We start from the raw sequence: 25,573 nt of genomic DNA, 5'->3' as shown, positions 1-25,573 counted from the left end.
GCAAGTCGTCCTGGGTGCCTCCCTCTCCCTCACTGTCCACACCCCTTCTACCTCCAAGTGGTCTCCATTTTTACTGCCTGGAGACCTCTCAAGTCTACCACCCTCTCCGCAGCCCCACTAACGCTACCCCTAAGCTAGCTGCCTCTGCCCCTTGTCTGTGCTACTGGGGTACCTCCCACCACTTCTCCATGTTCTCCTGAGCATGCTGTACACCGAACCAGAGTGATCCTGTTAGAGTGAGCACCGGCTTTTGTCCCCGTACCTTCCATTCTCCTCATGGTGGCAGGTGATCATTTTCCAGTGCCGATCTGATGTAGGTGCCTTCCTACTTAAACCCCTTCTTCCCATTGCTCTTTGGAAATAGACCGATATCCTCAGCCTCATCCTCCTCTGTGACCTGTTGCTCACCTGCCTTTCCAGCCCCATCTCACCGCACTGCCCACCGTGCTCTGGGTCTGGCCACCTCGGCCTTTCATCTCCCTGATGGCCTGAGCTCCCTTCTGCTGCAGGCCTGTCTCGCTTCTTTGTTCCTACGCGGCCCCTCTTCTGCCTTCCTTTCGCCTAGATGAATACCACCAAGTTTCTGTTTCAGATCTCTCTTAAATGCCCCCTGTCCCCGGGGAAGTGTCACTAAATGGTTTAAGCTAGTCTCCCTCCCTCTTTCCCTTCCATAACCCCAGGCTCCTTTCTTTGACAGCCCTCATCTGTTTTCAGGGCACATTTACACGTGTGATCTTTTGATTATAGCCTGTCTTCCCCACCAGAGTTAACCCCATGGGAGTGGGGCCCCAGTCGGTCTAGCTCATCACTGTGTCCCACAGTGTCTGACAAATTGTGGGCACTCTGTCAATGTGCTGATGAGGTGAATTAATGAAAGCATATGAACATGGCCTCATGTTTTAATCCATCTAGTGATGGATCTTTAAGATGTTTTCAATTTCCGCTTTGTAAGTCGTGTTAGAACAAATAACGAACCTTCTATAAATAGTCCCAGTCAGGGTTGGTGGGTGGAGCTTGTCACTGTCTGGACTGGAATGATTTCAGTTTGATATTTTACCTAAGTCTGTTCTCAAAGGGCATTTGTCCCTTTTATTAAAGGAGCTCATGTGCACAGAATTGGAACGGTCATAATGCTTGGCTGGTGACACTCTCTCATTTTGTCTGCAACCTGCTTTTGTATATTTTCTTAGCTATTTTAATAATGTAATAATCCCTGGTGAAACCAACATCAAAACCAGAAGTTCAGGGGCGCCTGGGTGGCTCAGTCGGTTGAGTGTCCAACTTCGGCTCAGGTCATGATCTCACGGTCTGTGGGTTTGAGCCCCGCATCGGGCTCTATGCTGATGGCTCAGAGCCTGGAGCCTGCTTCCGATTCTGTGTCTCCCTCTCTCTCTGCCCCTCCCCTGTTCATGCTCTGTCTCTCTCTCTCTCAAAATAAATAAAAACATTAAGAAAAAAATTTTTTAAAAAAAACCAGAAGTTCAACCCCATAACTAGTCAAAGAGTTTCCTCATTAGCCCACTCCTTGACTTCCCCTTCCCATCTGCAGGGAATGATCACTCTGAATCTTGAGTTGATCTGTCCTTGGTTTTCCTTTTTGTAAAGTTAGACTATTTACATGTTTTCATAGAAGAATTTAGTTTTACTTTAATTGTTTTCATGTTTCTAAAAACCGTGCCATGCATGAGTCATGTTATGGTATCATGCATGTAATTCTCTGGTGCTTTCTTTTTTCATGATATGTGTCCATATTGTTTGAGCTCATTCTTTTGGACTGCTGTATCAAATTCCATTCTCCTATTCCCCTGTGGACTGGGACCGACAGGCACATTTGGGTATGTGTCTTTGGTCGTCTGTGTGCTGGAGATTGTTTTAGGTATATACCTAGGACTGCAGTTGTTGGAATATAGGCTACGTAATTGATCGCTTTGGCGGGGGGGTGTCATGTCAGAGGGTTTCCCAAAGTGGTCACGCTCTTATATACTCCCACGTGTGATGCATAATTGGTCTTGTGAATTCACACCCTCTTCAATGTTTTGTAGCATCAGAAGTTTTCATTTTTGCTGACTGAATGGGTGCGAAAAGGTGTCTCATTGTGGTTTCTGTATTTTGTGGCTCACTAGTGACCCCGAGCTCCTCTTCATATGTTTATTAGCCACGTGTGTGTCTTTCCTATGAAATACTGTTTTCCTATCTCTTGCTCGTGTGTGTGTGTGTGTGTGTGTGTGTTCTTCTTGTTGGTTGGTAAGTGTCCTTTGTTTCTTTTTGATCCTAACCATTTGTCAGCTGTATGAACTGCAAGTATTTTCTCCTTCGTAAGCTGTCTTTTCGCTTTGAGGGGTCTTTTGATGAATGGACATTTTTATTGTATTCTGCACACTTCTCTAGTTACTACATTTTATGTACTATTTAAGAAAGTATTTCTTTACCTGGAGAACTAAAAGATATTAACCTATATTTTCCAGTAGGCATTTAAAAATTCAATTTTGCCAGCCTTTATTTAGTATGAATTTTATTTTTGTATATGTTTGTTGAGATAGGGAGCTAATTTCATCTTTTACTATAATTTTATTTTTCTTTTTCTTTGAAAATACCCCATTTGTATAAATATGTAATATTTGAAACTTTATATTGTGTCCCACCTGCTACAAAGCTACTGACAGAGTTAGGAATGACTGGATGCCTAATACATTTCTAATTGTGCTTACTCTCAGGCGTTTCTGCACTGTGATGATTTACCCATTGATTTGAAATTTTTCAGAAGCATATCTAATTATTTTTACTTATTAGTGGGGAAAAGGATTTCACCTTTATCTAAGATGACTTAACATCTTCCATGTTAATAGCACATCCTGGCTATGAGGCACATACAGATACACAGGATTCTCCTTGGGGAATTGGGGAATTGGGACTTCGAATAACAGTAATAGCAATAACAATAAAAAATACTTTGACTCTCAATTGACATAGGGCTAGGGAGTTGCATTTTAAGAATATGAATTTTAATAATTCTACTTAGATAGACTCAGGGAGTTTGGTGATTGTCAGTAAGTTCATCAGGAACCCAAGAGATGGCAGGCAAATTGATCTTGATTTATAAACTGATCATCTTTTTTTTCTTCCATTGAAACAACAAAACTATCTTATAACACCACATTGTAAATTTGTCTGTCTTTCTTTCTTTTCTTTCTTTCTTTCTTTCTTTCTTTCTTTCTTTCTTTCTTTCTTTCTTTCTTTCTTTCTTTCTCTTTTCTTTCTTTCTCTTTCTCCCTCCCTCCCTTCCCCTTCCTTTCTAGAGAGCGTAAGTGAGGGAGGGGCAGAGGGAGAGGGAGAATCGTAAGCAGGCTCCAACCCCAGTGCGGAGCCTGATGCAGAGCTCGATCTCAGGGTTCTGGGATTGTGACCTGAGCCGAAATCAAGAGTCGGATGCTTAACTGACTGAGCTACCGAGGTGCCCCTCTAATAAGCTATTTCTAACAGTTGTCCTGTTCCCTGAATATCACAGATTGAGGACTTCTCAATTTTCATGAAATAATACACATTTTTATTAAGGATATAGATGCCTTTGTGCATTGGTCACGGTTTAAACAACTTTATAAAATAGTGTAAATAATCTCCCCTGCATTTGGAATGTGTTGTTCTCTGAGCTTCTTCCTGAAAGGCGTGTGGTTTGCTTAGGGTTCTCCACTTGTGAGGAAATCCCTCCACATATGAGGAGCCCTTTCTTGTTTTGTACAAGTTTAAGGCAGTTGTAGAACCCCAGCAGCTATTTCTGTCTTCCCTGCTGGCCTTGAATCTATAGTGTGTCTTTCATGTAAGGTGGCCTCGCACGGGCTGGGGTCTCTCAGTCGCGCTGCCTCTGTCAGCGTCTCCCCGACTCCCCAAAGCTTTCTTTCCTTGCCTTTCACAGAGCTGGGCCGGTGTGGGTCTCTTCTCCATGGCCTCCATTCCTGCTATGCTCTAGAGCAGATCCTGATCAGAGCTAGATGAGATTTAGGAAATGTTACCCTGGTGCCCTCACTCTCTCTTTGCTTGTCTGCTTTCTGACGTCTTCCTGCTGTTTCCTTAAGTAGGGCTCTACCTTCTCAATTTGTGTTCCTTGCAGGATAAGCCCCTCCCACTTCTAGCTTCCAGCTCTGCCTCTCCATGAGCTTTTCAGGGCAGTCAAGGCAAGCGTGTGTGCATGCGTGCGCATATGGATAAGCTAATGTGTATTTGCATGCTTGTCTGTGTGTGCACACAAAATAGCTAATGCTTATTGTTTACCACATGCCAGGCCCATGCTAAGTGCTCTCCAAGGTTGCTCTTAGAACAATCTCTGAGTTAAGCAGTCTTAATTATAAGTACGAGGAAGTTTGTAACTTGGCCAAGAATATTAGGGTAACACTTGATTGTGCTGCAATAATATATCAATCGCCAAACCTCAGTGGCTCCCAAGAAAAGGTTAATTTCTCCCGTGTCATAGTCTGATGAAGGCACTTCCCTCCAGGTGGCAACTCAGGGATCCAGGTCCCTTTGTGTCATGAAGGTGCCACCATCAAGAGGTGGCCTTCACAGTCACTGCTGAAGGATAGAGGGAGCTGATTGGGTGCGATGTTCTGCGAGCAGCACCTGGAAATATCTTATATCACCCCCAACACATGCCATTTGCCGTAATTCAGTCACTTAGCCCCCAGAGGCTTTGACTAGGAAGAGGAGACGAGGTGAACATTCGCATGGTTTCTGTCATACCAGGTGCACATGCCAATAACTGTCGGGGCTGGGACTTGACCCAGGCCCTCTGCCTGCCTCCAAAGCCCATGTTCTTCAGCATCTTGCTGAGCACTTTCCTGGTACAGATATGTGGCCCAGGCCCATGTCATTTCCTTCAGCGTCCTCACGTCAAACAGGTGTCTTCCTAAGAGAAGCAATATTACACACTTTTGTCAAAAGAAAAAGGACTGGCTTCTCACAATGAGTTTTCTACTTAATTTAGTCCTGAACATCCTCAAGAAACTTATTTTTTATAGGAAAAATACATTTTCTTTGTGGAAGAACTATTTACAGGTTAATTAACATCAGTTAATTGACCTCTGAAGCCCCAGGTAAATGCATAAGAACTCTCAAAGAATATGAAGTCTGCTTTCCTTTAAAACTGTTTTTCCTGCTTTGCTCCGGTTGTTGCAAGTTTGATCATGAGAAATTACCTTGTTTGATGAATGAATGAAATCGAACCAGATTCTTCTCACCAGAGAACAAAAACTCCCAACAAAGTCTCTCCTTGGAGACATTGCTTATTTCTCTTGATAGAGCATTTCTTGGTGAAAATATTATCAGTGAAGAAGCTTCAGATCCAAATTTGCTAATATTTTTATATTTTGCTTTCAGTTCTATGTCAAATGTCCATACAAATATAATTGTTTTGAGTCATGGTAAGTTAGAGATGTATGAATATGGCAGATTGGGTGTAGAGTTGATTAAGTAATCAACTCTACTTAAGTTGTCCTTTTGATTTTTATTACAATTTTTTGAAAGCAGGAGATGATTTTTTCAGTAGGAAAACATTGATAAGTGTCATATACATGTGTCTATGATGTAAAATGAGTTATAGATTATAGCCAATAAAATTTTCATTTGGGGCAGGGGATTTTTTTATCAAATGTGATTGATATTTGTCTTGAAACTTTCTTGTGATAGTTTTCAAAAAGAAGGGGATTGTCAACAACGTCAAATAGTTCAGGAGAACCTAAGAGGAGGTTATTGACTTTGGCAACAGAGTTTGTTCAAGCCCTTGGTGGCCTTCTGTTTACGTTGATGTGGTGTGGATTTCATCAGAAGCTCTGAGACCTCTCTAAGAGAACACATACAGGGACAGAAGCAAGGGAGGTGCCAGAAGTTACCAGACACTCTGAAGGACAGCACCATATTTAGAAATAGTTGCGGCCACTTGGTTTTCTTGTGACAAAGAAGCTGTGAACTCCCCCAGCGACAGTGGTTGGCCATGATGAGGTGAACAGGATTTGGGCCAGATGTGAGAATTAATAAGTGGCAAACTCATGTGAAGGACAGAACCAGAAAGGGCTCTTCTTTTTTAAAATTATAGCATACTATTTAAGAGCACAGGCTCTGGAGGCAGAATGCCCAGATTGCAGTCATAAATCCCAGCCAATTAGACCTGAAATGTGGGCTGTTTTCCCTGTTTGTTTCCCATCTAGCTCCAGTGTCATACTGTCTGGTCCAGAATAAGCTTCCTGGAGACCCTCCTTGTTTCCTGAGGTTACATGAGCCCCAGGTGCTAGAGTCAGCCTTGTGGTCTAGACTCCTACCCGTCAGCCCCATGGACTAGATGCCTACCCATCTACCTTGTGGACTAGACCCCTACCCATCTACCCTGTGGACTGGACCCCTACTCGTCTGCCCTGTGGACTAGACTCCTACCCATCTACCTTGTGGACTAGACCCCTGCCCATCTACCTTGTGGACTAGACCCCTACCCATCTTCCCTGTGGTCTAGACTACAACCCATCTGCCCTGTGGTCTAGACTCCTACCCATCAGCCCTGTGGTCTAGACTCCTACCCATCAGTGGTCTAGATCCCTATGCATCTACCCTGTGGACTAGACCCCTACCCATCTACCCTGTGGACTAGACCCCCACCCATCTACCCTGTGGACTAGACCCCTACCCATCTACCCTGTGGACTAGACCTCCACCCATCTGCCCTGTGGACTAGACCCCTACCCATCTATCATGTGGACTAGACCCCCACCCATCTGCCCTGTGGACTAGACCTGTACCCATTTACCATGTGGACTAGACCCCTACCCATCTGCCCTGTGGTCTAGACTCCTACCCATCAGCCCTGTGGTCTAGATTCCTACCCGTCAGTGGACTAGACCCCTAACCATCTACTGTATGGACTAGACACCCACCCATCTGTCCTGTGGACTAGATCCCCCCCCCCCCCCCCCCCGCCATCTACCCTGTGGACTAGACACCACTCGTCTGCTCTGTGGTCTAGACGACTACCTGTCAGTGGTCTAGACCCCTACCCATCTGCCCTGTGGACTCGACCCCCACCCATATACCCTGTGGACTAGACCCCCACACATCTACCCTATGGACTAGATCCCCACCCATCTACCCTGTGGACTAGACCCCTACCCATCAGTGGACTAGACCCCCACCCATCTACCCTGTGGACTAGACACCACTCATCTGCACTGTGGACTAGACCCCTACCCATCCCACTGGACTACAGTTCCACAGCCAGCAGTGCAAATCCTGCTGTGTCCTTACCATTTTCTAGTGGGACTCTTTGGGCAAGTCACACACCTTTCTGGGTCTGCTTCTCTGACTCTGTAAGATTATGGCAACCCTCATCATGACTTACGAATACCAAATGAGAACATGAGCTCTTGGTCTGTTCTGTGGACTTGTATCTCCAGTATCTAGCCCAGGGGCTGGCACACAGTAGGGCTCAGTAAAGATCTGTTGAATGAATGAATGAATGAACAGAACGAGATGAAATTCTATATGAGGCGCACACAGATACGCAGTAGGGACTCAATTTTCTTGTCTCTCTTCATCGGGCTTCTCTGTGTAGCATATGTGTTTTTCACCTGCCCCACCAGATTGTGGCTGGCCAGAAATTCTTGATTTCTCCATCCCCTGTCAGTGTCAAACCCCATGCCTTGCACATTAGTGAATGTGGAATGCCTGATTAAATTGAAATTTAACTTCCTTAATCAGGATTTATTTTAGAAAAGCCTTCTAATATTGAGAATATAATTTTTCCTCAGAGGAGCGATTTCTTTTTCTGAAAAGAATAGCTGCGATGCACGTTCCAAACTGCCACTGCCGAAATATTATTAGCATTTTGCACAAAGCATTTTTCAACTTCAGAGCCCTTCATTGTTCCAGCTTATTGGTGATTTCAGCCTTTTTTTTTTTTTTTTAAAGCTTGGCATTTCCAAGGCACAGAGAACATCTCATGTGTTCCCGTCCCAGCTCTACTCAGTGTCACTCAGATAGGTGCTCAGATGCCTTTGACTGGTGAGTCAGAAGCAGGTCACCTCCTCCTGGAGACAAGCCCTGAGTGGGATGGGCTGTAGGTCCTCACACCCAGCCTCACTCAGCTCAGGAAGTGAGTGTGTGGGCAGGTGAATGCGGGTTTTTGCACGTGGCTTAGTTCAGAGGTTCCGAGTGGAGGGCACCTCAGAGCTCGTCTCTGGTCGTGGGGCAGGGAGAGCAGGGGTGACCCCAGGAGACTGAAGGACTTGACCAAGGTCTGCAAGCTTGTGGGAGACAGGATTTCAGGCCTCTCCACTCTGTGTCCATCTTTGGGTCAGAGTACATTTCACTGCAACATATTCACGGGTTTGTGAATTTTCCATTAGTTACGAACAGGGCAGAGGGCATGGCCCTCTCCAACGGGCTGCGAATGCATGACCCATGATGGCTCTTCACCCACTCGCAGGACAAGAGATGGTGCCAGCTGGGACCGGGGGACAAACCAAACTGTAACCTGCTGCTCAGGGTTTCAATCCAGCGCCTTCCATTTACTAGTTAAATGACCTTGCGTGACCCTCCCAGCCTTTCAGCTCTCGGGTGTCCTTATCTTTAAAATAGTGAGGCTCGCTCATTCGTTCAACAATTGCTTATCAAGTATCTCCTACGTGCCAGGAATTTGCCAGGTGCCAGGACTACATCTGTGAAACAGTAATGTCCTCATGCTTATGGGGGCTGCATTGTAGTGACGGAGAGGAATCAACAATGTGAGCATGTGTGTTTCTTGGTGTGTGTGTGTGTGTGTGTGTGTGTGTGTGTATGTAGTTAAGGGAGAGGGTCAGGAAGTGATAGGTGCAATGAAGAAAAATAAAACAGGTGAAGAGATCAAAAGAAATGGGAGCATGAGGGTGATCAGGTGAGGCTTCTCTGAAGGGAAACTACTTGTGTAGAGACCTGAATACAATGAGCTTGTGAGCTTGGGAACGATGTGACTGTTGGGGGGCATAGCATCCAGGCAGAGGGAATGGCACATGCAAAGGTCCTGAGGCAGGAGTACGTGCACAGTGTCTAAGAGCCAATGATGAGACTTGGTGCTGGGAAGGAAGCTGGACTGGGCCATGGAGGAAGGACAGGGATTCTATCATGAAAGCGACAGCCCTGGTGTGAGCTAGGGCAAGCCATCTGACTTCTCTCTTGAAAGGGTCACTCTGAAACCTGGTGAAGAAGAAACATAGGGAGGGGAAATTGGGAGACTACTCTCCAGGCAAGAGAGAACGGCGACTGGAGCACCGTGGTGCCGTCAGCGGTGGAAGTTTGGGTCTGGGACATGGTGACGGTGTTGCTGGTAACACTTGCTGGGGGTGTGTGTGGGGGTGTGAGTGGCCGTGGGGAGATGTGGAAGGCTCCAGAGGTTTTCATTAACAACAGCTTCATTGAGATACGATCCACACCCCGCCGAAGGGTACAATCCAGTGATTTTCAGAATATTTACGGAGTTGCAACAGTCCATTTTAGAACACGGTCATGTCCCCAGAAAGCAGCCCTCTCCCCTTTGCCTGCTGCCCCCCGATTCTGCCACCTCCTCCCCTCAGCCCACGGCCACCACCGATCTACTTCCGGTCTCTGTAGACTTGCCCATCCCGGACACTTCATGTAAGTTGAATTATTTGCTATGCGGCCCCTCGTGTCTGGCTTTTCAAGGTTCATCCATGTCGTAGCAAGTAGCTTCATTCCTTTTTCTGCCTGAATAATGTCCCATTGTCTGCAGACCCCTCACCGTGTTTATCTGTTCACCCACTGGCGCACGCTTGGGTTGTTTCCACCGTTTGGTGGTGGCGAATGGTGCTACTGTGAACCCTACCCTGGTTACGATCTCCCTTCGCTCCTCCTCCAGGGTCTTATGCTTCCGCCCTCTTCGGTGTCTCTGTCTTTGCCATCCTTCATCTTCTAACTTCATCCTTGGCCTCTCATCAGCAGCGGTGCCGAGGTCTCATCTTAAATCCAGCCCCTTGACAGGCAGAAATTTAGGAAGTGCCTGCTGCTGCTTCCATATGTTGAGCTCTTCCTCCCCTCCCCCTCCCCCCTCCCCTCCCCTCCCTTTCCCCCCTTCTCTCTCCCCCTCATCTTCTTCATCACTGCCACACCTCCATCTGTGGCCATGTTGTGATTTCCTGCCCATTTAGTTACACTTCCTTTCTCTTTACATCAGGAAGCTTCTCTCCAAGGTTATTGGTGGTGTGTCCTCCCCACTAATTTCCAGGGCTCTTTCTTTGTCCTCATCCCCTTAGAAGCGTTTCTTGCCTGGCCTGCATGGTGTCTGTTCTCCTGAAACCGGTCCAGCCCTCCTCCCCTCCTTCCTTTCCCCTTCCTCTCTCAGGAGCCACCGTCTTGCCCCTCTGCTGCCACCTCCCTCTGCCTTCGGCAGCAGTCACTCATTCTCAGCTGTCACCTCTAAGTGTCTGGCTTCCAGACCCTTCCTTCCAGCCTGTCGCCTCCAGCACCCCCAGTGGAATTGGGACCAAGGCACCGCTAACCGCTCATGTCCTCCTCGGACTCGACCCCAGACCTGCGGGGCCCTCCTCCCTCTGCCTCTCACACACTTTCAAGCCTGACCTTTTCGAGAGCTCTGGTTTCTATCAACGGTGCCATCACCACCCTTGTCACTCAGCCTGGAAGCCCCTCGTCTTACCTTTGGACCAGTCACCAGGTTTGCTCGATTTACAGCGATTTCCCACCTGCCCCAGCTCTTCCCCTCCCATCCCCCATGCCCTGATCCAGGCTGTTGTCTCCTTCTGCCTGAACGATTGCGATAAGGCGGTCCTCCCTCTCCACGGTCCCCCCGCCCTGCTTCCAGAAGCCTCATTTCCCCTGGGACTTGAGGGAAATCGCTTCATCGCGCTGGGTCCAGCTTCCCGTCCGTGACCTGGGAAGGCTGACGGAATCCACGGCGCCGCACTCCAGGGGTGCTGTGAGGTTTAGGGAACACGGTGCCTGTGCTGTGTTCACCCAGCAAATGTCCCTGCTGTCCCTGCTGCCATTCTTGTCGAGCCGCCGGTTCCGCGCCCTGCCCTGTGCCCCACCGCCGCTTCCCCGGCAAGTGACTTGGCCTCTGCTCCTCTGTGTCGCCCCTGTCTAGGGAGCCGCTGTGGACCACGTGAGACCCTCAGAAGGTCCTTTTCTCCTCTGCTAAGACCCGCTCCCTGCCCGCTCTTCCTTGCCTCCGTGCTGGCCTTGGCGCCTGGGTGGCTCAGTCGGTTAAGTGCCTGACTTCAGCTCAGGTCATGATCTTATGATTTGTGGGTTCGAGCCCCGTGTCGGGCTGTGTGCTGACAGCTCAGAGCCTGGAGCCTGCTTCGGATTCTCTCTCTCTCTCTCTCTCTCTCTCTCTCTCTCTCTGTCTCTCTCTCTCTCTGCCCCTCCCCTGCTCACTCTGTCTCTGTCTTTCGAAAATAAATGTTAAAAAAATAAAAAAGCCTCATGAAAAGGAAGTATGACACACACGAGGAGTAAAGAAATGTGGGGTTGGGAGTCTGTGGTCCTGGGTGCGATGGCAGGTTGAGCCACTCTCCAGCTCGACCTTGCTCTCTTGAGCCCAAATGTTCTCACCTGTGAGATGGAATAACAAGTCTCGACCTTGTAGGAGTTAGAACGCACACATCCACACATGCACATGCACACATCTACGCACGGCCACAGGATGGGGGATGGGCCAAGGGCACCTCTTTGAGCTTCTCAGTGCTAGTGCAAGTTCAGCGGATGGGCGCTTTCGTTCTCCTTGTTGTCTCCCCAGAGGCCGGGTCCATGCCCCCCCCACCCCGCCCCCGTTTTGCCCATCCACAGCGCCTATGCCCGAGGAAGGGACGAGAGTGAAGCCCTCCCCCTAAATTGAAGTGGGTGAGAACAGGAAGCAACCGGTCTCCGACATGCCTTCCCCACGTCTGCACTCCGATCAGAAACCTTCACGGATGCTGCTTTGGTACCCCAGCTCCGCAGCATGTGGGTTTGAGGCCGCAGCCCCATCGTCCTCCCCAGGGCCTCAGCCAGTGCGTCCGAGAGTGCCTGTTTGGTACCGTGACCCTGCTTTGGCTCACGCTGTGTGTTTGCTTCGTGGGAACGCGTCTTCACTCCTCTGAACGTGTCTCAGATTCCCCAGCTGTGAATTTTCACTCATCAAAAATTCTTTCTCGGGGCGCCTGAGTGGCTCAGTCGGTTAAGCGGCCGACTTTGTCTCAGGTCATGATCTCATGGTCCGTGAGTTCGAGCCCCATGTTGGGCTCTGTGCTGACAGCTCAGAGCCTGGAGCCTGCTTTGCATTCTGTGTCTCCCTCTCTCTCTGCCCCTCCCCCATTCGCGCTCTGTCTCTCTCTGCCTTTCAAAAATGAATAAATGTTAAAAAAAAATTAAAAATAAATAAATAAAAAAAATTCTTTCTCAGAGAACGAATACCTACCTTCCCTATAGCTTGGTTTATTATACAAACCTACAATTCAGCTGATAAATATCTTGAAGTCAGTCCCTTAACCTGTCTGTCTCGTGGCATAAATTCTTAATGTAATACTTTTCTCCCTTTGGTTTCAGTTTTTCTTGGAGAGTCATCAGGACATCCTGCATGAAAGGAAATTTCTTGAAATCTCTCTCACTTTGTAATCAACAGATTAGACCCTATAGGTGTCACGTATAGTCTGGCCTCTACCAATATCACAGTTTCCTATTTGGGTTCTAGGAAAATGGAACGAAAGAGATCATTCTAAAAATAGCGATGCATGGTGCTACGTAGTCGTTAATTACTTTATAATGAGTACTTCCAGAGTCCCTGGCTGTGTGGTAGGGGTTGGGGGACACAAATCCCCAACACCTGCTCTTAAATAATAGGAAAGCAGATCTGGAAACAATGCAGTGACAGGCACGGTCATCAAGCCTGGGGGCTCCCCATCACAGAAAGAGAAAACATGTGCCCGCAGTGCAGTCAGTAAAGGCTTTTTAATGCAATATTTGACTTGCACTCTTCGGTCTTTTTCTTTTGTCATCTGTCACATGTGTAACTCTTAAATGAATAATATTAATATTTGATATTTTAAAAATTGCTGCTAGTTTCCTGGACCAGTGGTTCTCAGACTTCAGCATGGACCTTGAATCAGAATCACCTGGAGGGCTTCTTAAGGCCCAGATTGTAGCCTGTATTCTGCCCTCCGCTCGCCCCACCCCCTCCCAAGAGTCTCTGATTCTGGAGGTCTGGGATGATGCTGGTGAATTTACGTTTGTAGCGAGTTCCCAGGTGATGCTGATGCCTCTGGTCTAGGGACCACACTTGGAGAACTGCTGGTCTAAACTGCCTTTTAAAAACTGAGAGATCCAATAATATTGGCTTATTGCTTGGCAGTGTTAAAATCCGTAAATTAGCCATTCATTCAAAAACACTGAGCCATCTGCGATGTAATCGGGCACGGTGCAAGCTATGTAGATTGATAGCAACACCCATGCTGCTCAGAGTGGGTCTCATTCGGTCATTACAGCCACCCTGGAAGCCATGTATTGACATTTTCCATATTTCACTCAAGGGGGACGAGAAGGTCAAAGTCGGTCCTTTGATGTGCTACTCAGCTGAGCTTTGTGTGGCCGTCCCTGACCTTTGACTGTGCAAGCCACTGTCCTTTCCACTGTGCCTCTTACCTATGTGTGCTAATTCGATCTGGTTACTTTCTAACTTTGAGATTAATTTTTCCTGATTTTGCTGGATGTCAGCTTTCTTCCATGCTTTTCTGTCTATTGCATATTCCGATTTTAATTACATTTTATTGACTGCCTTTCACAGATGGGCCTTCTATGTCTTCCTTCCTTTGCCCTTGGTTTTTAAATCATGTTTGCATTTGTTCAGATGTGTTTGTTTTTCCCCTGCCAGCAGATCTCACTACTTTTTTTCTGTTAAATAATTCCTGCCTTCTGACTTTGAAATTGGATGCCTCTGAGGTTGAATGTGTAGATGGCCCACAGATTCCTGCTATTTATTTCTTGCCTAATATTAGGCCCTGCATCTCTGCAGCCCCAGCCCAGCTGCTCTGATCCCCCGAGGGCAGGAGCCGAGGCTGGTGGGTTCTCTCCCTGCCATCAGCTTTTCAGTACAAAACGAGTAGCTTCGCCTGACTGCACAGCCAGCTATTAAGAGACCAGGAATGTTAAAAATAGCTCCCGCCACCTTCCCACCTTGGAAGCTTTCAGGATGGCTCTCCAAAGAAACAATTAGATCCTACCTCCCTGAATCAAAGCAACACAGAGGAATAGCTTTGTTTCCGTAAAGGAATCTGGAAGTAAACATGCACAGAAACAGTTGTGCAGGGAAGCAGGATGTTTAGAAAAGCAACTGATCTATGGCCTTGTTTTTTTAACAGCCTGACTCATTTAGCCAACTTTGCGTACTGGTGATTTATCATTGAACTCGAGAAGGTTTTTCTTCATTTCAAGAGCACAACCAGCAGAGACAGTGATTTGGGGGTGCTGTGGGGTACAGGTTTTTGGTTATGTTCCTTGCGATCAAAAGATACTGTTAGGATGTAGTTGTCTCCAAACCATTTGGATGCTCGCAGGAAAACCTAGCCATTTTTCTCTCTATACATGGATACATTTTAAGTTATGTTTTCTACTTAAGTACAAAATAGTATAAAATTAAAGACTCCAAGTATACATTAGACCAAATGTAATCTGGGAATGCATCCACTGAATGGATTATTCAGTTCAATGCATTTCCTACAAGGTATCTGGTTGCTTTGCCATCTGCCGGCCTTCACTTAGTACATGTGCTTTATTTCGTCCAACATCATTGCTCATGGTCAGGTGCTCTAAAAGCACTAAGCCTCCATTTGGAGTTGAGAGCTTTGCCAGTCGTCCCATATGTCCTTGAAAGGCATCCTTATTATATGTCCCAAGGCATAGCTTTTCTTAAATCTTCTTTGTTGCAGTAGAATGTTCTCCAAAGAAATGATGAAACCTCTGGGATTCCCTAAAAGGAGAGAGCGGTATTTCCAATAGTCTTCTATTTTGGAGCCAGTTATTACATTATTTATTCAATGAATGGATTTTGATTTCTAAAAATGTGCTGAAGGTTCGATATCCCTGGTTTGAAAGGACAGGTTTCTGTTTAAGGGAAGATAAAAGGCATTGGGATGAAGACAAGTGTTTGTAGTCCGAAGGACCAAGGTCTCATTGACCTAAACCAGGGTTTCTCAACTCTGGCATGAGAGGCACTTTGGGCTGGGTCATTCTTTGTTGTAGGGGACTGTCCTGTGCACTGTGGATGTTCAGCACCATCCTGACTCTTATCTACTAGATGCCAGTAGCACCCCCCAGTGGTGTAACAATAGACAATGTCTCCGGACATCACCAAGTGTTCCCTGGGAGGGGAGCGGGTGTCGGAGGGTAGAGAGAATCATCCTGGTGGAGAATCAGTCTGACCTAGGGAATTAAACCTGGATGGACTGTTGCAGGGCAACGAGTCCTGCTTCAGGTCTGTTGATTTGCCGTGTCTTAGGCACCTATAGAAGGTGCCGAACGCTTCTTGGAGAAGTAAGACTGAAGCTCAGAAGGGGGTCAGCATAATTTTTCATCCATCCCAGTGTGGCTGGGGAGAAGGGGTCCTTTCGCAGAGCACTTGCTCCATTGTGGTGTCCCCCGCATTGGAAGCATAGACCGTGGCAGAACACAAGGTGATTTTAGATAGCACCTGTTTGAGAGAATACATGCGTAGTTTAATAGCCATGTATTTATTTTAATGTGCATTAGGGAAAAAACAGTCGCACATTTTGCCCATGCTGTTCTGGGTATTATTGCATAAGGAGAGAGGCTAAATCTAACTTGAGAGATGTGGTTGATGTTAGGACAGAAGCTTGAAGCAACTTGATTGATTTGTGCTAGGAAATGTTTAAGTATCGAGGATTCAGAGATTACCGAGAAAGGCGAACTCCCAATTCTTAGGGAATTTGTTGTTGAAAGAAAACCAACAAAGAAAGGCCTTTTGGTTAATAAACATAATTGATAGAGCATGAAGGAACCCTGTGGGGGACAGCAGGAGACTCTAGGACAAAGCCCTGCTTCCATGGGTCACCTTCTAGGTGGGGAGGTAACAAGTCTACTTGTGTCTTGTCAAGTAGAGGTACTTGCTAAGAAGAAGAATAAAGAAGGGCTTGAGGCCTGAGGTCCGAGCAGGTGATTTCTGTGCAGAGACCCGGCTAATGGCAGGGGCGGCCGTGGAAGGGTGTAGGCTCAGAGGGAACACTTCGTGCAAGGTGGCGGTGGGACTCCAGGGCTGAGGTTTCTGATGGCCACTCTAGGCTTTCCTGCGTAGGGAAGGTGATCTGAAATGATCTTTTGTGTTTGTTCCCTTGCAAGAATTAAACATAAATCATAGTGATTCTCAAGCTCCATTAAACTTCTCAGCATATACTGGCTTAGCCTTATCTTTCAACTTAAATTCATGCATCAAAAATCAATTATTCAGCTGAACATTTTAATTGAATCGAAGTCTGATAGACGCTCTCATGCACCAAATTATCCTAATCACGACACATTCTTTGCACACCAGTATGCACGGATTAGCCAAAGCAGACACCAGGGCTCGATCTCTGACATCACGTCACCATCTGTGTATGCGGTTCTTCCTCTTTCTGGGGTAAAAGACTCAGACCACTAAGGGGAGAGCTGTGTTATTCTCGGCTAATTGCAATTCTTGACCCAAACGAGTTAGAACAGGCACTCAGGGGTTGGAGGTTGTTTCCGGGAGAGAGATTTTTGCCTGTCTCCCAAGACCTGGGCATCCGGGACAATTCTCAGATCGGTGATGAACACACAGAGGCCACTCTTCTCCCTTATTGCCTCCAATGGCAGTAAACACTGGTTCACACTCTCCAAATGGGGTTGATTTCACAACACACAACCCCCTGGATTCATAAGACATCTTGACCTAACTGTTCTGGTTTTATCTGTCATCCCCCTCGAGTTTGTAGCCGACTTCCCACCCTGCATCGCTGGATTTCACGTCTCCCTACCTGGTGCTGGAGACGACTTTAATGTACTCTCTTGGGTCCTCTACTCCTTTATGAAATTCATTTTTAACACCCCCCCCCCCACCTCTGCTTCCTGCTCTTACAGATGAAACTCCCCTGCATTTCCTGTAGTCCCTTTCTCTAGGTTTATTGCTGACTTTCTTCTGGAGCTTTGTGTTACATGACAGTTTTTTTTTTTTTAATTTTTTTAAATGTTTATTTATTTTTGAGAGAGAGAGAAAGAGAGAGACAGAGTGCAAGTGGGGTAGGCAGAGAGAAAGGGAGACACAGAATCTGAAGCAGGCTCCAGGTTCTGAGCTGGTCAGCACATACCCCATGCGGGGCTCAAACCCATGAACTGCGAGATCATGACCTGAGCCGAAGTCAGACACTTAACTGACTGGGCCACCCAGGCGCCCCTTTGTTACGTGACGGTTTCAAATTCATGCCACACTTCTCTTTCTAGGGCAGGACCACAACTGCTTTCGTTGTATCCTGTGTCTCTGTCACATCTTTGTGTGGTCCTGAGACCACAGCCTGAAAACACCATTAAAGACTGTGAGAAGAAGCTTGGTGACTTTAGGGACAGTTGGACTCCACGGTGGCCACAGTGCAGTGGTGGATGGGGAGAATGTGTGGGGATGAAGGAGGCAGGGGCCAGATCACGTTGTGCCTTTTACCCGTGGAGTCAAGTGTTTGGGTTTTGTTCCCAGCCCTTTGTAAAGCAAGCGGAAGGTTTTAAGAATAGTAGGATATAAGCTATGTCTTAAAAAAATCTCTCCAGCTACTCCCACGTGGACTGTAGAATGGATTGTAGGAAAGCAAGAATAGGGGTAAGGAGATGGGCTGAGGGGGCCTTGTCTTAGGTCCTGGTGAGAGGCAATGATGTCCCGACCTGGACAACGTGAAAGCACCACGTGGTTATAACACTAATTTGGAAGGGGGTCCATGAACGCTTCGGGTTTGGCTAAGAAGGGGCCATATCACTAGTTCTAAGGAAAGGAATGGAGACAGTTACTGCTATTTGCCTTGGTAGTTGGGTGTAGACTTTGTCATTGGAAACCTGAATGAAGGAGATTTTCTCTGTTGTGCATTTTTAAGGACGTCTGAATGGCATCCACACCTTTCATGCATACTGCTGGGCCTTTACATGGGCTTTTCTTTGTGCCTTGCCAATATCCCATTGGGAACTTGTGACCTAGGTCTTTAAGTCCTGAAATGCCCATTTGTGTGTGTGTGTGTGGGCGTGCGTGTCTGTGTGCGTGTGTGTATGTGTGTGTGAGTGTGTGTGTGTGTATGTGTTAGAGAAAATTCTCCTGTTAGCAACATGCACGAAATGACCACATAATACCTTTCTTATCCACTGTGTTGACACAATCATTGCTTTGCTTGAACATTCCACAAGGTCCTCTGAATGTGTGTCACTGCTTTGGTTGGGTGAGGAAATGTCCATGATCAGCATGGTTATTTTACTCCCCAGAGAAGATACCGGCTTCCCGCAAGATGGAAGAAAGAACCCAGGCAAAGCCTTCATGGTCTTGTAAAATTTAAATTCCATTCACTCATTTAGTTTTAACACCTTGGTTATGATATCAAATGAAAAAACAACAGACATGGATGGGTAATTTGTGTATGCCTTAGATGTGCAGTTCAGAATATTATATATAGGTTAATATCAGGGATTTGTCTGACAACTGTAGATTTCTGCTTTCTGCGGGTCTAAGAAATGACTCACTGGTGTTTAAGAGTCCCTGAAACCAGCAACAGGACACTCGCAGTTCCTTGTCCTCTCCCAGATCTGGCTCCAGTTGGCTCAGTGCAGTCAGTGATGGCGCTCCTGGGACTTCCGACTAAATTGGAACTACCTTCTTTGACGTCAAGAATCATGCCTGGCCTGGTGTGGACAAGCGTCAGGCCCTGAATTACAGCCGGGCAGACACACAGGCTGGTTATTGCTAGTAACTGACCAGCTGGTCACCTGCAGCTAAGGATACTCAGTAATCCCATAATCCCATAATCCCAGCTGTGCTTCCCTGCCTCCCTCACTCCTCCATTGCTGTTTTTCTTTTCCAGTTATATCGAACCTGTAGACATGCCAATATATACGTACTTTATAGGTCTAAGTACACACTTTTCCTTATAGTTCCATGTTTTCCCTATTGAAAAAAATCTTTGCGAGAAAGCTGTAAAGCTTGAGAGCCAAAAGCAATGATATAGTGACTGGTCCCTGACCTGTGTTCCTCATTAGAGAGGACTATTGGCATTTGAGTAAGAAAATTTTCTTGTACTGGGTCGTCTCGGGCAGTGCAAGACTTTAGAATCTCCACCACTAAGTACTGGTTGGACAATCCCAAACACCCCACACACTGCAATGTGGATTGACCTCTTAGGTTGAAATCCTACTACACTTGAATGCGTAAATATTGGAGCATTTAACAGCACTTAAGGTTTAGTTTATTAGATTTATTAGATAATAGTGAATTAAATGCATGGGAAGATTTGTGTCTTATTTGACAAATGGGGTTCTTAAAAAGAAATTGTTGAAATTAATAAATGTAGTTTAAAGTGTTTAATTCAGTTTGTAAATGGGACCGCACATTAAAGAGGCCATTAGAAGTGATCTTACAAAAAAAATCTCCATTAGTTCGGGATACATCTTGAAGTCTTTACAGGTGAAATGAAATTTGCTTTAAGATACCCCAACAGGGAAAATATAAAACTATGAGAGAGGTAGATGAAATTAAATGGACAGAATGCTAGCGATTGTTGAAGTTAGGTGATAGAGACGTGAGGCTTGTATACTAGTCTCTCTATGTTTAGGTATGTTTAAAACTCCCAAATAAAAAGTTCAAAGAAAGTGAATGTTAAAATTTTCTCTAAAGAACTTCGCAGCTCATGGAATCCTGAATTTTGCTCATATTGTTTCTGTCTGGTAGGGACATATACATCCCTTACAGGTGTATGATATCTCATTGGCTTTTGGCTATTTTTAATGATTTTGTGTGATTCTGTGGTCACAGTTTTAAGATCTTCGTGATGGCAGGATTCATGACTCTATATCCTGTAACCACACTGCTTCTAAGAAGCCAGTATTTCTAATTGGCTGTCTTTTTCATGAAGGTACTTTTGTAGCCTGTTGTAGAAATGTTGAAAGCAGGGATTTAAAGAAAATTTTTGGTAAGCCCAAGAATAACCATGGTGTTTAGGCTGTGTCTATCTATATCTGTGCATTTCCTTATACATCATTTTCTGTTATTTTCCCTTCATGTTAAATACATGTTTTTGAGCATGTGATGCATGTTGCCTCAGGCATGATGATGCATTTAAGGGATTGGGCTCAGGAGTTTGACTCCCCGTGTGTCATTGTGAAAATCACTTAAACTCCCCAGTTCTCAGTTTCCCCATTCGTGAAACGGACATGGTTATGATACTGACCTCATAGTTTGCAGCGAGGATGAGTTAATGCATAGAAGAAAAAGGAAGTGTTCTATTATAGGTATTAGCTATGATTTTTAGTCAGAAACTTATTTGTAGCACTCTTCTGAAAAACAGTTTGCTCTCCCTCATTCTGAATTTAGGGCCGTCATTTGAAGATCTATGAACATACTGTTATCATATTAAGATATTCTGTTCTGCAGTTTTGAAACAGCTTTTTGTCCTGGTGTTTGGATTTTTAGTTTATACAATTATTTTATTCATTTTATCACATTCACTAATAAACTACAATCTCCTGAGCTGTTTTCAAGCCTGTAGGGGAGAGTAAGGTTGTACATAAATGCCTCCACATTCACAATCTGTAATTTATACTCGTTTTGCAGGTAATTGAAGCTCAGGCGAATCATCCCTCTTCTAATATCACCGATTTACTTTTGCAAATCTCAGATTCAACTGCTAATGACAGTCTTTCAAAACTAATAATTCAGAAAGACAAGTTTTTAAGTACTTAATGTACAGCCTAGCAAGGTATAAAATGCTACAGTATGATTATAATCATGTAGAAAATATCTGTGCATAAAAATTTCTGATAGGAATCATCTCCAAATTATGAAGAGTTCTGTCACTCAAATAACAGAACTAAGGGCAGAGCCTCTTTCTGTTTGACATCTTGTGTTCAAAGTTTCTTTCATAGCCATTTTCCACTTTAAAATGAATTTATTTCTCTGGAGGGCTTTGTTTTCAAAGTTACTAAGTAATGTGGAATTTATTCACTTAAAATTTTTTTGATGTTTATTTTTGAGAAAGAGAGAGAGAGAGAGAGGGAGAGAGAGAGAGAGAGAGAGAGAGAGAGAGAGAGAGGGAGGGAGAGACAGTTCAAGCGGGGCAGGGGCAGAGAAAGAGAGGGAGACACAGAATCTGAAGCAGGCTTCGGGCTCTGAGCTGTCAGCACAGATCCCGACATGGGACTCAAACCCACAAACTGTGAGATCATGACCTGAGCTGAAGTCAGATGCTCAACCGACTGAGCCACCCAGACTCCCCTAATGTGGAATTTATTTAAAGCTTTTGGGTTGCATTCTCATAGATGGGAGTCCTTACTTCCGTATCACACATGTGTTTATGTTACTGTCCAATGAAATCCCCGCCAGAGTCTTGCTTCACAGAGAATTTACTAGGCTGGATGGGATTCAAATAAAACCAAGAATAATATATTCAGGTGCTTAACATTATGTGTGTCTCAATCTCTTTATCTTTAAAATGAAGGAATGGGGGGCATGGCATTAACACAGAACGGTTCTTCCAGCTGTAAAATATAAATTAAAGAAATTTTAATGACTAGCGTTTTTCCTTGTGCTTTTTAAAAATAGGCATTGGGATGACACTGGCACAGGGAAAGTGGCCGTCCTCTCAGTTAGATGGCCTCTCAGTTAGATGGCCTCTCGTCTACAAACACATTGTAGACTGTGTTTTGTCCTGTGTCAGAAGGAAGCTGGGAACCCTCAGTTTCTGAAGGTTCTGACTCGTATTTCAAAGTAAAATGCAGGGCTAAGGCTGGAGGAAAGTCTCTCCTTGCAGTAAAAGATTTTTGCAAAGTAAATGATTTTTGAAATGTGATTCTAAACCGCTAAGACTGTTTCTCATTGCAAAACCAAAGCGGACCGAGGAGGAGTGGCTGGGTGGGGGGCTCTTTTGCTCAAAGCTGCTGCTTTTGGTGGGTGGGGTACTGATTAGACTCCATCAGTTCCTGGGGTAGTTTGAAATGGTTTTGGAATAACCCATTTTATAAAATATCTATCTCGTTTTATTCAGGTTATACTGGAGAGCTGTGCCAATCCAAGATTGATTACTGTATCCTAGACCCATGCAGAAATGCAGCAACATGCATTTCTAGTCTCAGTGGATTCACCTGCCAGTGTCCAGAAGGTAAGCATTATTGCCTAAGGATACCTGTTTTTTCTTCCCATTTTTAAACCATAAACTACTTTGATCAGCTTTAAATTTCTGAAAACCTCCGTGCGAGAGAACTTCCTCCATTTGTTCCATTTATAAAGCGAAATATAAGGTAGTCTTTTCTTAAAAAATTCTATGCTAGAATAGCTTGAGAATTATGTTTGAATATTAGACATAATCTAGGAATTTCTGTGATTTCACTTGTACCTTGAAAATGAATAAATGTAACACAGTGATAACTATAAGTTTTTTCCTAAATTTCATGTGTTAAATTTTCAAAATTTTGTTTGTTTTAGATACCAATACACATAAAAAATATTTCAACATGAAGTTCACCTGCTTTTATTTTATTTTATTCTTAAAAAATGTTTATTCCTTTTGGCAGGGAGAGGGTGTGAGCAGGGGAGGGGCAGAGAGAGAGGGCGAGAGAGCGAGAATCCCAAGCAGGCTCCGAGCTCTTAGCACAGAGCCGGATGCGGGATTCCATCTCCCGAACCTGGGAGGTCATGACCTGAGTGAAAATCAAAAGTTGGACGCGTGACGGACTGAGCCACTCGGGTGCCCGTCACCTGCTTTTATTTTTAAATCAACTTTCTAACACCTTAGAAACTTCAAGTTATCTGGAAAGTCACATCTTTTGAGCTATTTTTATTTTTATTTATTTATTTATTATTTATTTTAATGTTTATTTTTGAGAGAGAGAGAGAGAGAGACACAGAGAGAGAGAGAGAGCGCGCGAGCAGGGGAGGGGCAGAGAGAGAGGGAGACAGAATCCGAAGCAGGCTCCAGGCTCTGAGCTGTCAGCACAGAGCCTGGCGCGGGGCTGGAACTCGTGAAGCACGAGATCATGACCTGCGCCGAAGTGCCACCCAGGCACCCTTTTAGCTACTTTTAGTTAAAAAAAAGTTTTACTGTTAGAGTAGTTCGACCTGAAGGGGCAGGCAGGTGACCATAGTTAGCAAGCTGGTATTCAAGATACGATGTTGTACTCAGAGGAAGTTCTCATTTCCGCTTGGAGGGACGTTATGGAAGGGATTACTTTAAACACTAATGTTGTAAGAATAACCTGATGTTAGAGTTTTTTGTTCTTTATTTTTTTGAGTTTTATTTATTTATTTATTTATTTATTTATTTATTTATTTATTTATATTTTTTAACGTTTATTTATTATTGAGAGACAGAGCACGAGCAGAGGAGGAACAGAGAGAGGGAGACACAGAATCCGAAGCAGGCTCCAGGCTCTGGGTTGTCAGCAAAGAGCCTGACGCGGGACTTGAACTCACGAACTGTGAGATCATGACCTGAGCCGAAGTCGGTCTCTTAACCGACTGAGCCACCCGGGTGCCCCTAGAGGTTTTTGTGTTTGTTTGTTTGTTTGTTTTTACAACCGGCACGTCAGCTCCTGATCCGCAGAGGTACGCGGACAGCTGCATAAAGTATGAGGGCATCGTCTGCAGAGATGAAGTGTAGAGTCTGAGTGCGTACACTCTGGAACCGTCTCTGGGCTCCACATTACCCTCCCCTGCCCCTGGCTGAGAGGCTGCAGGGCAGCAGTGGTTCGGCACGGCACTTGCTGAAAGGCCACCAACCTCCCAGGTGACCCAGGGGCTCAGGGTTGCAGCGCCTCCTCCTCCTCAGTGTTTTGAAGACCCGACGTGAAGAAGCGAGTCCTGTCCCCCAGCTTCCGCTCACCTGTGCAGGGGTGGGAGCTGCGCCCCCAGGTTGCTTGTGCTTGCGATGTGTGTGGTTACCATGGCAGTGGAGTAGCGTGTGTTTGAGAAAAGTGTGTTTCACCCTCCCCTTGGGTCTCTGAAGCGAATGGAAAACGCGGGCACGTTGAAAGGGGTTGAGGGCTGAGCAAGCGGCACGCATTGTCCCTCACACATGGAGCTTTGCAGATTTTCAGGGCTTCGCTGCACCCTGGGTCAGGCGGTTGCTGACTAACTGGTTGTAGCCTGTGCTTGTGGTCAGGGGTGGGCGTCAGGGTCACCAGCCGATTGACTGCAGCGAATCACGAATCCCCCCCGCCGCCACCCGCTCCTCCTAAATGTGGGCTAGAATGAGACTGCATACTTCCCAGAACCGTTCCGGGTACAAATGGGATTCTTGCGAAAGAGCTTTGAAAACTCCAAATTGCTTATTTTTACAGTTTTGACTGTCACCGGAAGGTTAAAATGAGACCCCAGAGGCTCATAGAGGCAGTGACTTCCAAAATCACAGCAGCCATAAAAGATGGCCCTCGAAGCGGGACCCAGTGGTTTTACTTTCCCTCATACCGCCATTTTTCCTAGCGCCTAAAGATGGCCGAGCACTTCCTGTTTGCCAGGCGCTGCGCTGGCCGCTGGGACTTAAGGGCTAGTGGAGCTGAGATGGGGCCTCCCGTGGCACATCCACAGATAAATGTGTAATTACAGCAGGACCAGGGCCTTGAAGATGTCCAAAAGAGAGCTGTTTAGTCTCGGACAGCTGGGCGTGTTCCCCACACGTGGAGACCCTGAGTGAGGACAGGGAGGAGAGCGGCGGAGTTGAGGGCATCACCGATGAGGGAAGACGGTGAGGAAGAAAGTGGGTGATGGGAAGCGGATGTATGCATGGCTTCACGGGGCTTTGTGTGCCCAGGTGGGACATTTCCTCTTCATCCTGAGGGGGAGACGGGGGCTTAGGTCTGGAGCCTGTTTCCACCACTGACTCACCAGCTCTGGCTCATGGGCAAGTGAGTTCATACCTCTCGCTCTCTGTCTCAGTTTACTAATCTGTAAATTGGGGAAATGCTAATGCCCACTTAATAGGGACAGTGAGGATTAAATGAGACGTCGCAGGTACAGTAGTTAGCACAGTGCCTGGATAAATGGCTGTTCGGTATTAGCTGCTTCATCGTTACTGTTTTCCTAGTAACAATTACTGTTGAACCATTGATGAATTTAAATGGGAATTTGTCATTTTCATTCCCGGACAGTGTGGAACATAGAGTGGGAGTAAGGAGGAGAGTTTGGAGATTGTTGTAGAAGTCCAGGGAACAGGTGTTGACTGTTAGAAGGGGAAGGGTGGGGCTTAGAAAGGAGGGAAGCTGATGGATTTGGGAGAACTTGAGAGGTCAAGTGAGGGGGCCTGAGATGGGTGGGTGATGGGGGGGAGGGGCAAGCTTGTTCCCTCTGTCAGTCTGT

General features: G+C 45.9%; 1 protein-coding gene across 1 annotated transcript in view; it reads left to right on the top strand.

The window, feature by feature from the left end:
- Window positions 1-25,573, top strand: part of DNER (delta/notch like EGF repeat containing) — a 316,552-nt gene that overhangs the window by 199,848 nt on the left and 91,131 nt on the right. Inside the window, exon 7 of the mRNA XM_042950397.1 lies at window positions 22,269-22,382. Within this exon, the coding sequence (XP_042806331.1) occupies window positions 22,269-22,382 (114 nt within the window). The remainder of the gene's footprint in view (window positions 1-22,268; window positions 22,383-25,573) is intronic.

This window comes from Panthera leo, chromosome C1 (assembly GCF_018350215.1).
Source record: "Panthera leo isolate Ple1 chromosome C1, P.leo_Ple1_pat1.1, whole genome shotgun sequence".
Lineage (NCBI taxonomy): Eukaryota > Metazoa > Chordata > Mammalia > Carnivora > Felidae > Panthera > Panthera leo.
This window is presented reverse-complemented; position numbering and strand designations above follow the sequence as displayed.